The sequence below is a fragment of the Danio rerio genome, chromosome 18, assembly GCF_052040795.2.
Source record: "Danio rerio strain M-AB ecotype USA chromosome 18, GRCz13ab, whole genome shotgun sequence".
NCBI classification, from domain to species: Eukaryota; Metazoa; Chordata; class Actinopteri; order Cypriniformes; family Danionidae; genus Danio; species Danio rerio.
The window spans coordinates 14,685,943-14,702,500 of record NC_141038.1 but is presented as its reverse complement, the minus strand read 5'-3'; the positions used below and the strand labels follow the sequence as shown (position 1 = coordinate 14,702,500).

The 16,558-nt window shown below is 31.1% G+C and overlaps 1 protein-coding gene and 1 long non-coding RNA gene across 2 annotated transcripts in view; one reads left to right on the top strand and one right to left on the bottom strand.

Annotated features, from left to right (window-relative positions):
- Positions 1-6,071, top strand: part of gan (gigaxonin) — a 39,505-nt gene extending 33,434 nt beyond the window's left edge. Inside the window, exon 12 of the mRNA XM_087293018.1 lies at positions 742-6,071. Coding sequence (XP_087149144.1) covers positions 742-923 — 182 coding nt within the window. The 3' untranslated portion in view covers positions 924-6,071. The remainder of the gene's footprint in view (positions 1-741) is intronic.
- A 2,095-nt stretch (positions 6,072-8,166) lies between these two features.
- On the bottom strand, positions 8,167-12,253 carry LOC147839674 (uncharacterized). The gene is made up of 2 exons (XR_015514791.1): positions 9,238-12,253; positions 8,167-9,182 (listed from the first exon to the last, which is right to left on the bottom strand). It is a non-coding gene; the product is annotated as an uncharacterized LOC147839674 (long non-coding RNA).
- Between the last annotated feature and the right edge of the window lie 4,305 nt (positions 12,254-16,558).

Genomic DNA, 16,558 nt, shown 5'->3' with positions numbered 1-16,558 from the left:
TAGTTATATGACTTAGTGAATTAGTATATGTATATATATATATATATATATATATATATATATATATATATATATATATATATATATATATATATTTATTTTATAAAACAAGGTTTCTTTTCTGGTATATGGGAAATGCACACATTATAGAGTATGTGCATTATGATGGCTAATAAATAAATAATAAAAAACTTTTATTATAATATATATGAAATTTATTATAATAAATTTTATATAATAAAGTTTTTTATTAAAAGGTTTTTTAAAATAATATAAATAAGAAACTATAAATATTAGTAAAAAGATTAGTATATTAATTGTGTCAGTTCATATATTAAAACAAAAATTGATTTTTTATCAGTTATTATCAAAATAATCTGAGAATATTAAATATATATAGAAAATATTTATCTCTTTTAAAATTTAGGATATTGTTGATTAGGCATTTAGATTCAGTCAAATTCATTTAATTCCCTTTTACATTTAAAACAAAACAAAAAAGAATTAAAAAATGCCAACTTTTTTTCCACAATATCTAGGAATACTACAACATGATGAGTAAAAATACAGGTAAATCTTTCTGTAACAGTCTAAAACTAAAACAGATTAGCTCAAATAAATTAGCTTTTGCACTGCTGCCTACGTGTTCAGTTTTAAAGCTTTACAACGCAATGTAACAATGTGTTTTGCACCATACACTGAACTGCATTCATATCATATTTCCATGTGTTTTGATTGCAGGCACCAGTTTCGACTATGTCCGTGAGTTTCGCAGGAGCACAGGCACCTGGCACCCCACCAGACCCCTCATGCCCTCAGATCTGAGCAAGACGAGCTGTGCCGCCCTGCGCATCGCCAACTGTAAGCTGTTCCGACTGCAGCTCCAGCAGGGACAGTTTCGCATTCGGGTTCCATCCACATAAACAACCACTGACTGTAACACTGCTGGTCTGGAGGAGGATGCCAGGGATTGTGGGATTACATTGGCTTCGACTGAGGTGTGGTTACAATGTGGGAAATCTTGTTCTGTTTTTTTATAGTGGCTTCCAGTCACAGGAAATTCTGTTACGGTAGAAGGGACCCGCTCGCTATTTTCATGCTTCATTTGAGTAGTATTAATTAGGTTGTTGATACGGCTAGTATCTTGATGCTAATACTTTTGATTTAAAGTAGGTGAAGGAGGACAAAAATGACTGTTTTGTACAATGGATGAGTCTTAAATGTAGATCTGATAGGGAACAATCAAGAAATAATCAGGGCTTGTGGTGTTTTACGATCGAGCACAGTTGCTAATATTATTATCAGTGTTAGTGTAGCTACTGTACAATCAAGGGGGAAATGATGCGTTAGGCTATTTAAATGATTTATTATGTATTAGTATTTAGCCTTTCAGAGGGATGAATTGCTAATTAAAGACTTCCATATAATATACACCACCTGACAAAAGTCTTGTCATCCATCCCAGCTGTAAGAGCACCAAATAATAACTTGACTCATTTAGAAAAGTGGCAGAAGGTAGATTTTTCAGATAAATCATCTGCTGAACTGCATAGTATTGGAACCCGCATGGACTCAAGATTCTCACACAAATCAGTCAAGTTTGGTGAAGGAAAAATCATGGTTTGGGGTTACATTCAGTATGGGGATGTGTGAGAAATCTGCAGAGTAGATGGCAAGATCAACAGCTTGAGGTATCAAGACATTTGTTCTGCCCCTTACATTACAAACCACTGCAAAGAAGGTCAAAGTGCTCCAAGATTGGCCAGCCTAGTCACCAGATATGAACATTATTGAGCATTCCATGGGTAAGATGGAGGAGGCAAAGAATCCAAGAGAATCAAGAATTCAAAGAATCTTGATGAACTCTAGGAGTCCTGCAAGAATGCTTTCTTTGCCATTACGGATGACTTTATTATAAGATATTGAGTCATTGCAGAGATTTATGGATACAGTCCATACGCAATATTAATTTTTTTGTCCACTGCACCATGACTTTATATTCAAAACTGTACATTATTTCTTTTAAGTGACAAGACTTTTGTCTAAGCAAAGTCAGACCTTACTGTCCCAATTAAACAATTAAAAATCAAGGCATGATCACATTTTATTTTGGTAAAATAAGCGTAATCTAGAGGCCTTTGCCTTTCATATAAGCCACGATTCATACCAAATGATCAACTAGAAGTCAAGTTATTATTTGTTGTTCCTAAAACTTGGATAGCCGACAAGACTTTTGTCAGGTAGTGTATATATATAATTTTTTACACATAAAATAAAACATGGAATTGTACATGTTTGCCTGATGCCTTTTTTTATATCCCATTCTTATTAACGTTTCCATTATAAATTGTAATCTTAATTAACTTTATCATTAAGCAAATTCTGCCTTACAACGTGCAAGTATCATTACTTTGTTTTAAAAAAAGCTCCTTATGTTTCATTTATGCAAAAAAAAACTGCTGTTAAAAATCCAGCTATAGGATTATTTGTATTGAACATGAGTATTTTATTTCAAAGAGTGTTTTTAAAGTGAACATGATATAAATAAGCACTTTTAGTGTTAAGTTAGTTTAATAAATGTTAAGCATCTTAAAAGTTAGCCCTTAGTTAAATAGGAAAAAGCAAGATATTTGCTACAAGGGCAAGAATATAACAAGTTTACATTTTTACCTTTTCTGTAGGTGTTATATTGTCAAACTGAAAATAGGCAGCGGTGGATATTTGCATATTTGACGTGTCTGCCTGTCTGAACTGATTCAATTTTGCTGTTGGTCTTGTATCCAGGGACTCAAAACACCACAGCATGTCAGAAATAGCTGCAAGTCGCTGGTCTCACCCTTACGCGGCGAGATGTATTTTGTGAATGACCTCTGAACTGGCTTTCCTGTCAGTGTGGACGGTTTTGGCATCTGGTGACCCCATTTGTTCTGTGCATGATTCAGCTGCCGCTGTCTGTTCTAATTGAAGCGATGAACATTGCATATTCACTACCGTGGAAATGCACACCAATAGCAGGAAGAAATACACTACCCGGTCAAAGGTTTGGGATCAGTTTATATTGTTTAAAAGACGGCTATTCTGCTCACCAATGTTGCATTTATTTGGCCAAAAATACAGTAAAAAATTGGGAACTATTATTACAAATGAAATATATATTGCATGTAGTTTAAAATAATATATATTCCTATGATTTAAAAGCTAGATTTTCAGAACTCTTACTACAGTTTTAGAGTCACGTGATCTTTCTGATTTGATGATCTGCTGCTCAATTATTATTATTATTATTATTATTACAAGTGGTGAAAACTGTTGCGCTGCTTCTTTTTTTTTTGTGGAAACTAACATTACTACTCAAAAGTAAGATTAAAAATATAACAAATTAAATTGTTCAATACATTTTAATAGAATTGTTTCATGAATGAAAATAAAGATATTTATAATGTTACATGATTATGAAATAATTAACTAGTGCTGTTATTTTTAGCTTTCTTTTCATTAAAAATATCTTAAAAAGTAGGGCCACATGTTTATTGAAATTATCAAAATATGTACAGTATATCACAATAAACATGATTGCAATATCACAATAAATTAGTGATTTAATACAGGAGTATCCTATGCCATTGATATCCTAAAAAGTAGGGCTGTGCAATATATCAAAATTATTGAAATAATGCAAATGTGCCTATTACGATATACATTTTGCAATGGTTTGCGATAAATTTGTGATTTAATACATGAATATCTTTGTGTGTCTTTGTTATATATTAAAAAGTATAGCTGAACAATATATCGAAATAATCGCAAATGTGAGTATCCTTGTGTGTCATTTGATATCCTAAATTGCACAATGTATCAAAATTATTAAAATATCGCAAATGTACTTATCACGATATAACTACCGCAATGCTTTGCGAAAAATGGTGATTCAATGAGTATCTTTCGTCTAAAAAGTATGGCTGAGCAATATTTCGAAATATCGCAAATGTACTTATTACGATATTCATATCGCAATGATTTCCGCTGAATTTGTTTTTTAATACAAGAGTTTCTTTGTGTCATTGTCATTGATATCCTAAAAAATATGGTTGAACAATATATCAAAATGTTTTAAATGTGCTTATCACAATTATCGCAAAACTCTTGCGTTAAATCTCAAATTTATCGCAAATCATTTTAACGTGATTTAACTTGAGAGTATCTCTGAGTGCCATTGGTATCCTAAAAGTTTGGGCTGCGAAATGATCGAAATATAACAAATGTTCATGTCGCTGTGGTTTGCGATTTTTAAATTCGCTAAATTTTTTTTCTTTTTTTAAAAATCTGTAACAGTTTTAAAATGGATGCTGAAATATGATCAAGCGATGTTAAGAAAACAATAAGTCTGCAAAGAATTAAGAGATTTTTATTTATTTATTTATGTTGGTATACATAGTTACAATGCCTGATCTGTTTCATCTTCTAGAAGATTGTAGTTATGCTTTCTTTTTCTTCAAATATTATGAAACGTATGTTGGTTATAACATTCTTTAAAGTAATAATAATAATAATAATAATTTCTTACATTCATGTTGCACTTTTCTGGACACTCAAAGAGCTTTACATATTTTTGGGTGGACTCCCATATTGCACCAAAGCAGCCATATTGCACCAGACCGCACACCAGCTGATTGGTGGAGAGGAGAGAATGTGATGAAGACAGTGTGTTGTTATCATATGTGTATGTTAGGAGGCCATAATGGACAGGACAGTGGGCAAATTTGGTCAGGATGCCGGAGTTAAACCCATACTCCTTTTCGAAGGACATCCTGGGCTTTTTATTGACCACAGAGAGTCAGGACCGCAGTTCAACGTCTCATTTGAAAGACGGCGCTCACTGAGCAGTTTAGACTCCTTTTCACTATACTGGGGCGCTAAGACCTACACAGACAGCAGGTTGAGCGCCCCCTGCTGGTCTCACTAACACCACCTCCAGCAGCAACCTAGCTTTCATATATATTCTCCCATCCAGGTACTGACCGGGCACAGCCCTGCTTAGCTTCCGTGGGCGACCATGTGAGAGTTGCAGAGAGCTAGCTGATGGCTAAAAATATCATATCGCGTATCGAATATTGCTATACATTTAACATCCTAAAGCATATCACTTTTTTTTTCAATATCATACAGTCCTAAAAAGTCAAATGAATCACAGTCTTCACAAAACTATGAAGCAGATGAAAAATTCAACATTGATAATTACTGTATAATAATCATTATTAACGACTGAGTACCAATAATAATTGATCATAGTAGAACAGCAGATCGACATAATTAAATAATTACTGAAGAATCATGTGATGCTGAAGACTGAGGTAAATTCAGTTTTGAATCACAGGAATAAATGACAAAGTATTGTTATAATATTTCCCAATGTTTTACTGTCGTTTTATTATAAGAAATTTAGCCACGGTGAGCTGAATAGGTTTCATTTTTCAAACTTGAAGAAAATTGACTTATCGCAGATTTTTTGAGACTACTAGTGTACATTAATGTATTAAATACACACTAGGCGACACTAACATTTCACAAAAATGAATCGAATGTACGCAAAACAATATTTACAGGACCACAATATTTGCAGTGTCTGCACCAAAGCACTAGTCACTATTGAAGATGTCCACTTATCAGCAAACGTTTGTGTTGTACAAAAAATGCTGTTGTTATTGACATCTAATGTAAAATTGATATGAAGTGCTGTCCAACTATGCATGATATGTGGTGGGTTTTTCTTGCCAAGACTTCACACACTATATGTGCTCATGAAAATGGTCAACACACTCGCTTGACTGTAAACATTGTCATGACTCCATTTGCACAAACACTAAAACACTTGGTGTCTGCCAGAACATTGAGATGAAATAAATGTAGCACATAATGTTTATGTTATGCAAGGTGATGTTCTGGTATAAAAGGGAGATTTTTTTTCACTGTGGATTCTCATTCCATTTTTGTGATGTTCCTTTTTTCGAAGTTTGCCTCTGAGGTGCAGTAATGTTGAAACCTGCCTTGTAATAAAATCTCATGCAGAAGTCTGTGGTGCGTCTTTTATGTCGTTATTGAAATGTGAAGAAATTAAAACTAGCTTTTTTGTTTTTGATGAAAGCAAAACCAAAAATGTGACATTTCTTCCCTTTTTGTGGGGGGAAATCACACTATTTAATAATATAAATCTAAAGATATCACAACTAAATCATTTTAAAATAATCAACAAAATTAAAAACTGTTAAATTAATAAGCATAAAGTTAATAATATAATATTTACAAAAGAAATGTTTAAATATAATTGTAAATCATTTACACTATATTACATGGCAAAAATGATTTAATAGTTATTAGTGGAATATTACAATTAATAAAAAAGTTTATTCAGTTAATTTAAAACATAAATGTTTACAAAACATTATAAATAATAAAAAATATTAATTTAAGTTTTAGTTAACCAGTGATGCCCACTCAACTTCAACAAAATTATATTTGAATTTATTTTTATTGAGAACATGATTATTACATTGTTACAACAATAACAATGATGTTTTTACCCATTATTTTCTATGATTATTTAAATCTGTAAAAAAACATTCCAGTATTTTGCATCATTGTTCATTTGTGCTTATTATTTTTTTTCAATTATTTTATATTATGTGTCAATTATGTCAGTAAAATATAGAATTATATTTGTGTTTGCTGATTATTTTTTACAACAAAAATTTTAATTTTCTATAATTATAATAAATGTATTATTATAATTGTGTGGATTATTTACAATTATTATTTAGAATTTTCATAGTAAATTTATATTTATAACTGTCAGTGCTAATTTTTTTCAATTATTTTTAGAGTTTTCTATAACAATAAATATATAATTAAAATTGTGTGAGTGCTAATAATTTTTTACACTTATTGTTTAGAATTTAAACAATAATAAATCTATACTTATAATTGTGTGAGTACTGATTAATTATTTAAAATTATTTTATTAGAAATTTCATAATAATAACTATATATTTATGTATGTGTCAGTGTTGATTAATTTTTTACAATTATGTTTAGATTTTCTATTTATTTTTTAAATATGAGAATCCTATCACTTATTTTATTTAAAAAAAATAAAGTATATTCATTTTTGTTGATGTGCAATGATGTAATATCAAATGTAATACATTAAACACCAAAAATGTTTATGGATTAATACAGTTACTTGAATTTGATGTTATTTCATTTAAAATATGAAAGTTGAAATTTGGTGTATTGTTGTACACTCACAATAGTAGTAAAAAAAAGTAAACATCTGGGTTTTGAAAGCTTATGTGCTAATTTGTAATAATGTCAAAATAAATGTAAAAATGCAAATTGTGTTAAAATAATGCAGAAAGAATAAGCGTGTTATCATTTCAAAAATTGTGCTTCTGCTTTTACATTTTAATTCATATCCACTACAGTAACTTTAAAACTATTCAGATAAAAAAGAGTGTTGTTATGAAAACTTATGACTTAAAAAATTAAGATCAAACTCAAGATCAATTATATTACCAAATAAACATTTCTTCGCCCAATAAAGGGTTAAAATTGATTCCTCTTCATTACAAGGATTAAAAACTTGCAGGTTTACATTCCACGCAGGTAAACACATGATCAGACAGTCAGTATCTGAGTCAGAACTACATCCGTTTACTCACTATGCCATCTCACAAACCTGACACATATTAGGAAATTTAAACTGTCATAAGCACGTCTTGGCTATTGCATAACTCAGGCATGTTAGCAGAGTGGGGATTTTTTTTGTGGTGTCATCATAAATTGTGTCTCATGAGTGTGGAAGACAGGCATGGGATTAACAGGATTACTGAAGATAAAGAGGATGGGGTAAATTCACTCAAACTGAGCCGCTCACATGACGGGACTTAAATTTAACCAGAGGTCTTGTGACTTGGGACGTTAAAGGGTCGCTAGTGCTGTTCATAGGGGTTTACTGGGATCCGCTGGTGTTGTTAACGTTTCGCTCATGACTGCAGATTATACCTGCATGACCAACAGCAGGTGTCCATTTTCAGACAAAACAACACTGAATATGTCTGTTGTTTTTAGCTTAATATGATTCTTTTGTTGTTGTTTTGATTTAGCTTGATATTTATTATTTTTTGTCTTCTCGTTAAATTGTGGTTAAGCTATAAAATTGTATTTTAAAACTGTAACTGTTATTATTAGCTATTATTAAATAGCATTTTAATAAAAAAAAAAGCTTTTATGATGAAATTAAATAATGAAACCTGTGTAATTTAATATTCCTATATTTACTCATTCATTTTTTTGTCGGCTTAGTCCGTTTATTAATCTGGGGTCAACACAGTAGAATGAACCGCCAACTTATCCAGCACGTTTTTACGCAGCGGATGCCCTTCCAGCCGCAACCCATCTCTGAGAAACATCCACACAAACACTCATTCACACTCATACACTATACGGACATTTTAGCCTACTCAATTCACCTGTACCGCATGTCTTTGGACTGTGGGGGAAATTGGAGCACCAGGAGAAAACCCACGTGAACGCAGGGAGAACATGCAAACTCCACACAGAAACACCAACTGAGCCAAGGATCGAACCAGCAACCCAGCGACCTTCTTGCTGTGAGGCAACAGCACTACCTACTGCGCCAGTAGTACTATCCCTATTTTTACATTTATTATTTAACTTATTCTAAAACTTTACAATGTCCAAATGTATTTATTTATCTTTATTATTGTTTTTTTCACAAATTATTACTCGAGAAGTCCACAAAAAAATTGAAAACTTACCATACTTTAACTTATTCAACTTGTTTTTTGTTGTTGTTGTTGTTGATTTTTAGCTTTTAAAAATGACTTATTACTGATTAATAATTGTAATAAAATAAATTGAAAATAATAATTCTTGTAAATGTAGCAAGTTGAAGTAATTGGTAAATATAGTTAATCCAGTGTATTTTGTTTTTAATCATTTTGAGTAACTGATCTCATTAATTTGAATGCATGTGTGTATTAATATATACATCACACGCACATATATATTGTCAAAAAAATGTTATTTTGGATGTAATTAATTGCAATAAATTTTTGCCCATCAGTAATGAATGATGAAATGTGTGGTTCTTTTTTTCTCAAAAACTGGACCTTTTTGCTGATATTCGCCTTTTTTAATTTAATTATGAGGTTTAAATACTGCATTTTTTACCTGGATTAGCTTGTCGAGTCGTCATCATAACCACACTTTTTGAGGTACCAAAAACACTTTCTACATATGAAAAAAGTACTTATTTTAAGATTACAAATTTATTACACCATATATCACTAAAAAAGTCTGTTAAAAGTTTTAAATGTAAAAAAAAGCCTATTGTCATTTATTGGGCAATTAACAAATTGGCCAGCCCGTTCAACTTTCCTCAGTCAGAATCTGGCCATCTGAATAATAAAAAAATTAAGGCATAATAATATTAATAATGTAGAGCTTCATGATATTTGTAATTTCGTTTGTAAAAAAAAAAAAAGTACATTTTGAAAGTTATATATAACAAAAATAGCCTAATTAGTATTCAAATTTACTTTAATATGGGCCGGTTTTGGTGCTTTGAACCTTTTTATTGGTATTTTTTTCTTTCAAGAATAAGGTTCAAGATACACTGAAAAAAAAGACTCAAAGATGATTCCTTGGATTTACTAATTTTTTAAGTGGTTGAATTTAAAGAAATTAAGTTTAACATTAATACATTTATTAAATTTTTGTTTTTAGTTCAACACAAATTGTTTGCAACAATTTTGCAGAAATGATTTTTTTTCAGTGTAGGGCTAGGCGATATGGCAAAACTGAAATCTTGATATTAATTTTCCATATTGAACGATAACAGTATATATTTCGATATATGTTGTTAATGCTTCCAGATTTAAAAAAAAAGAGTACCCCAACAATGACCGAAGCCACAAAAAGTAGAGGGTGCATTAAATGGCATAACATATTTTCGGCCAATACATTTTCGGTGGCTGAAAATTCAGTACATCTCTAAATAAACACACTTTTAGATTCCCACTGTTGCACATTTCTGCTACGTGATTGGCTCTTAGATCAATATAGAGTAAAAAAAAAGTCCAGAGCTTAGCATTGTTCTTGATATAAATTTGATCGCAATTCGATATGAGCAATTCCAGCGTTATGGATGTGACATTTGCAGTAAAACTCAAAACATAAATTCACAGATTAAGTATATGTTAACATTTGATTAAAACATCTATTTATATATTTTCAAAACAACTAACCACAGAGTTATACGAGCAAAAAAAATATCAATCTGTAAACATGTTACATATTGTAAATGAGGAAAATAAACATGCGTTATAGATGTGATAACAAAAGGTAGGGAGTTTACAGTATACAACATACTTTGTAGAAATTCTATGATTTAAACTGCACAACCCAAAAGAAATAATGCTCATCAAAAGCAAAAGAATTGTCTCACTATAGAACAAACATGATTGATTTTATTTTAGTTGGCAATTGTGTGACTTTGGTAAATCAAATATAATAGTAAGAAAATATTAACAGAGACGATTTTAAGTATTTTAAAGCACTATAAAATAGTTGCTTACACAAAAAAAGCAGACATGGTTTCGATATTTTGTGAAAAAATAAAAATTATTCATGGCAAAGTTGACATTTGCATGGAATTTCATAGAATATCGTTTATCTGCCCAAACCTAATTCAAGATTCAGAATAAAAGTTACTTGTAGTGACAGATGACTTCACTTTTGTCAGATTGTATGTTTTCTTGCACACCTCCGTGCACCCCCGCCTTCTTTGATGGGTTATTTTTAGTTTAGGATGGCACAGAAGTCAAAAAAAGACAAATAAGCTTATGTATGGGACAAATTCTGGAACTTTTATCAGTGCGGGTGAGTCTTTCAAAACTCCCGAACCCCCTTTGGCTACGGGCCTGAATTATATGCATGTTTGTGTGTGTTATTAATATTTTTTTTTCTTTTTTTCTGTACAAAAATATTAAAAAGACAATAATACGGATGGGACACCTTAAAACCTAAAATATCTAAATACATAATCGCAATAAAAATATGCTTGATGTTAATGAAAATAATGCTATCATCAGTGGTGTGAAGTACCAAATTACAAATACTCAAATTACTGTAATTGAGTATTACAAAAATTGTAGTTTTAAAATATGTACTTTTACTTTATCTTGAGTGAAATTTTAGTGCAGTATCTTTACTTTTACTCCACTACTTAATTTCTTTCTTGTCTATGGGGACTAGAAAAATTAGTCCTGTGATTCCTGTCCAATCAAATCGCCTATAGAAGGTAAATTACATCATAATGAACTACATCAAGACATGTGCCATTTATAATTGCAGCAAACTTAGTGGAAGTATTAAACATTAATCCAACAGTAATCCGGCCTACTCACTCTTTAGTACTTTTGAAAGGTCTACGTTTTACTCATACTTTAAATAATATTTACAACAGATACTTTTACTCTATTGGCTCTACATTTTTAGGTAAGTAATGGTACTGTTACTTAAGTATTATTTTTTTCAGTGCTCCTTCCACCACTGGCTATCAAGTCTCTTAAACCAGACTTTGCATGAACAAAAAGTTACAGATGTTTTACAGACCACTTAATAAATACTGACAAAAAAACTTCCATATGAAGGGGTTTTCCTGTAAAAGCCTCATCATAAAAAAACTCAAGCAACCAAAGACAGCTGTTTCACTTTCAACTCAAGTTTACAGCATGTGACTCTATTTAGTTTGTGACTAACGGTTGCATACAGTATATGCTCCACGCAAGCGGGGTTTTAAAACTGGTGAGACTGAGTAAAGCAAATATGACAGACGAAAAAAAATACGTTTTATGATTACAAAACTTCAAAACCTCTTACATCAATCCCATATTCACTCGCTCAGACCGTAAACAAACGACTTCCTCCTTTCCATTTGATTTGTGAATGACTTTGTATGATCTGTTTGAGGCCTGATTCACTTCCTCAGTCTAACAGCTGGTCAGGAGGTTTGCAGATCGCTGCGTTGAGGAGGTTGTCAAGTGATACATTTAGCTTTTTACTAACCATTTCGGTTGCTTACAAAGCAATGTTACTTACCACGGTATTCCCAGCAGGGTTGTGTGATGCCTTCATCCCAGCAACCAATGCATGGAAGAAAAAAATCGTCAGCGAAAAAAAGGCAGGCCAGTGTGAATGTTTATCCATCTCTCCTGGGGTTTATCAGGCTGGTATCAGTCCTTGAGGTTGTGATATCATTGTCTGTACTGACTCTTGCATTACGTTTCATGTATCAGCAGAAAACGTAGTGGAGGATGACAGTCTCGACGTCTACAAGTATGTTGTGACGAATGAATGTGGTCATTTATCATGTGAGGAGGTCTTGAAGGGGTTTATTGTGTGATAAATGGGTAGATGTGTACATCATTACCTTTTTTTATACGAATAAAAACTAGAAGTAAATATAACTACATATATACTTAGGTGAAATTTTTTGTTAATACAGTTTAAAACAAATTCTTGTCTTGAATTTTTGAGTTGAATCAACTTGTCTAGTCATCTCAACTTGCATCAATCAAACTGATTAAAATATTAAGTTACTTAAATTGATTAACTTATTAAAATAAGTTTACGCAACATCAAAATATTTGTTGTCTTGACTTTTTGCATTATATATTTTTTTTGCAGTGTACTTAATCTACTATAATAACATATTAATCATTGTAAAAAATTAATGACAAAAAGTAAAGACAACAAATATTTTAATACTGCTCTAACTTATTTAATAAGTTAATCTGGTTTGAACTGATTTTTTAAGTTATACAAAGTTTATTAATATTTTACTTGGTTGATGCAAGTTGAGATGACTTGAAAAGTTAATTTGATTCAAATAAAAAAATTAAGGCAGCAAGATTTTTTTAGTGTAGTAATATAATAAAATAGCCCAATAATGTAGTTTTCTACAAAAAAAGGATGCATTATGCTACAATACACTAGTTTACTGTAGTAAAAACTAAAGTATACTACAATATTTAATACAGTTTTCCAGTTCAGAATGCTACAGTATGCTGCAGCATTCATTAACAAAGTGTTGAACATACTATAACATGTCCACTTTACTATATTATTATTTTTTATATACAGTTGAAGTCAGAATTATTATCAGCCCCCAATTGAATTTTTTTTTCTTTGAGTTTTTATTTTTTTCTTCTTACATTCTCTGGGTGATTTAAAGACACAAACATTTCGACACAATGCCTTCCTCAGTATGTCAATTTTTTTTTATATTTCCCAAATTATGTTTAACAGAGCAAGGAAATTTTCACAGTATGTCTGATAATATTTTTTTTTTCTGGAGAAAGTCTTATTTGTTTTTTTTAACAAGAATGAAAGCAAATTTAAGTTTAAAAAAAAAACATTTAAGATCAAAATTATTATCCTCTTTAATCTATATTTTTTTGATAGTCTACAGAACAAAACATAACCCTAACCTGCCTAGTTAACCTAATTAATCTAGTTAAGCCTTTAAATGTCACATTAAGCTGTATATAAGTGTCTTGAAAAATATTTAGTGAAATATTATGTACTGTCATCTTGGCAAAGATAAAATAAATCAGTTATTATAAATGAGTTATTAAAACACTATTAAAACTAAAAATCTCCTTTTCATTGAACAGAAATTGTGGAAAAAATAAAGGGGGTGGGGGGGTCTAATAATTCTGACTTCAACTTTATATATATATATATAAACAAATTATATATAACAAAATATATATATATATATATATATATATATATATATATATATATATATATATATATATATATATATATATATATATATAACAAATATATATATATAACAAATTTTTAGTATTTACTATATTATTCTTTAAAATCACTAGTATTTACTATACTAATTTGTCACATCTGTGACCATGGTTTTGTTAAATTATTCTTAACCATTAAAATACTCACCAGCTTGTCAAAAAAAAGTTTCGAATGAGTAAATAATTTGAACCCGATAAACACAAGAAAAAAATAAAAGGAACAACTAGACAATTCTCAAAGATTCAGACCATTCCGTTTCTAGCTAAATGTTTTAAGCTGAAACCAAGTAGTTCATGCAGGACATAAAATATGTAATGAATCAGCTAATACAATTAACTCTTACCAATATTAACAATTGTTAGTAAATATGTAGTAATCATTTATTTTGGTGCATTACATTTGTGTAACAACAGTTTTACTACAAAAATAATTAAACTAAATGGTGTAATAAAGTCTTGGTGAATTGTGGATTAAACTAAACAAACCCTGTTTTTGGTTTGATGAACATGATTATTTTCTAGATGTTTTCGCTTATTCGTATAAATAATATTTTTAAAATATTTTTGTCTCATAACATTGGGATGTTAAAAATTACACAAGGCAAGTAAATGGTAGGCCACTACCATAGTTTGCATGAAAATGATATTCGTAGAATGAGAAAGTGTATTTGTATATTACCTGACAGATACTTTTAGTCAAATAAGATTTCTGCTGTAAAATGGTTGTCATTAAATGGGTTAAATACTTCTATTTTAGCTCTCTTAATGCTGAAGTTTCTGTTAAAAGGAAACCCAGCCTTCCTTAATTTGATTGGCCATCTCAATCATTTTAAAGCAAATCTTTCAAATCTGTCAAAACAGTAATGGCTCAAGTAACAAATGAACATTTCAGTAAAGGGGTCATGACATAATTATAATAATATTATTATTATTAATATAAATTATTATACAGTATTATATATGATTTGTTTCTTTAAGTTGGCTTATAATGTTTATATAATAATCCTTGCACATAATAATAATCATAAAAATATAGCTAAAGAGGATGGAGGCTAATATTCACAATACACAGCACAGCCTCTCATACCTTATTGCTAGCAAAAAAAACATGTACACGGTGTCATTTACTCACCCTCATGTCAAACCAGTTTGACATGCTTTCTTCCATAGAAGGTAAACTTCTGAAGAATAAGGCCGGCCCACTTTTAACTATAATGAACGTGTGAAATTTTACTATATGGAAAAGAGTGACTTACATAATGTCATATAGTGGCTTGGACTGACTAGCATGAATGACACAGTCAAAACAAATTTGATCCCATAAATATGTCATAATTTGATAGCCTATATAATTTCAGTAATGTCTTTTATGGAAAAGGTTGTAATTTGAGGAGATTTCATGTCAAATAAAAAAGAAAAACAAACACTATTTTAGTTTCAGTCAATAATGTGCTTAAATTAAATAAGTTAAGTAAAAGTAATCAAGTTTTGTAGCATCCCAATGAAGCTAATAAGAAAAATAAAATTTCAAACTGAATCTCTGTGTGTCTGAAATCACCAACAAATCCAGAAGAGTAAGTAAAACAAAGAGGCTCTGCTGGTGCATTATAATCTATGACACAACAACAGAGCAGATAAGAATCTCACTTCCCTTTAACTTGCTGATACAACAGACCATTTCATAAGTCATTTTGCATCTGCGCACTGGTGCGATTCAAAGTTGGATTTTACCACTTAAATTTGGACAAGTAAGAACAAACATCTATCTATGATGGGGTTTTTTTTGGTCATCTGCAATGCACTTCCATGGCTCGTTCTGATAAAATATGTAGTCACTAATGCGTAAGCACAATAACAATGTTGTAAGAGGCGGGGGAGAGTTCATTTTTGTGACTGAGTCTTTGTTTAGAGTGTGGGTGGCCCCGCTTGCTTCGGCTTCCAAACCTTGTGCACTTTACAGTATATTGCGGAAAGAGAGCAAGCGGTAAGAAGAAGTATCCCAGTTGAATAAATATCCATCTCGATTGTCCAAATGTGGGTCTATTTATTTTCAGACTTTGCTGTTTAAGCCAAACAAAAGTTGGATGGAGGGCTGTGAATTGCAACACAAAGAAGGGATTTTTAAACGTATTATGACATGTTTTGGGAACATTTGGTCATCACAATGTAGGAATGTACACACATACACACACGTCATCATTTGTTACATGGTTGACAAATTTTGCATCTATACAATTACATATTTACAATTAATAACAATGACAATTACTGACAAGTTAACATTTTAGAACATCCACACACACACACACCAGGCCGCAGGCCAAGTGCCTGACCGTATGTTCACACCGAAAGCGGCGAGAGCGTCCCAGGTCGCTCTGGCCGCCCTGGCGACAACGCTGTCTGCCTTCAGCTCCGGCGGCGAGAGCGTCAAAACTCGCTACATTGATCTCATATTTAAAGGAGCCATTGCAGCATATCAGTTACATTCCTGGATAAAACATGTTTCTAGTGTGAAAATGTTGCGCACTTCTTATCAAATTCATATAACATTGAAAGATCAAGTTGCATGTGGTGTGGCTTTGCTTTATTTATCCAATATGTGTCCATATGTCTGAAATATCCTGAAGCAGCTATACTGTTTTGTACTG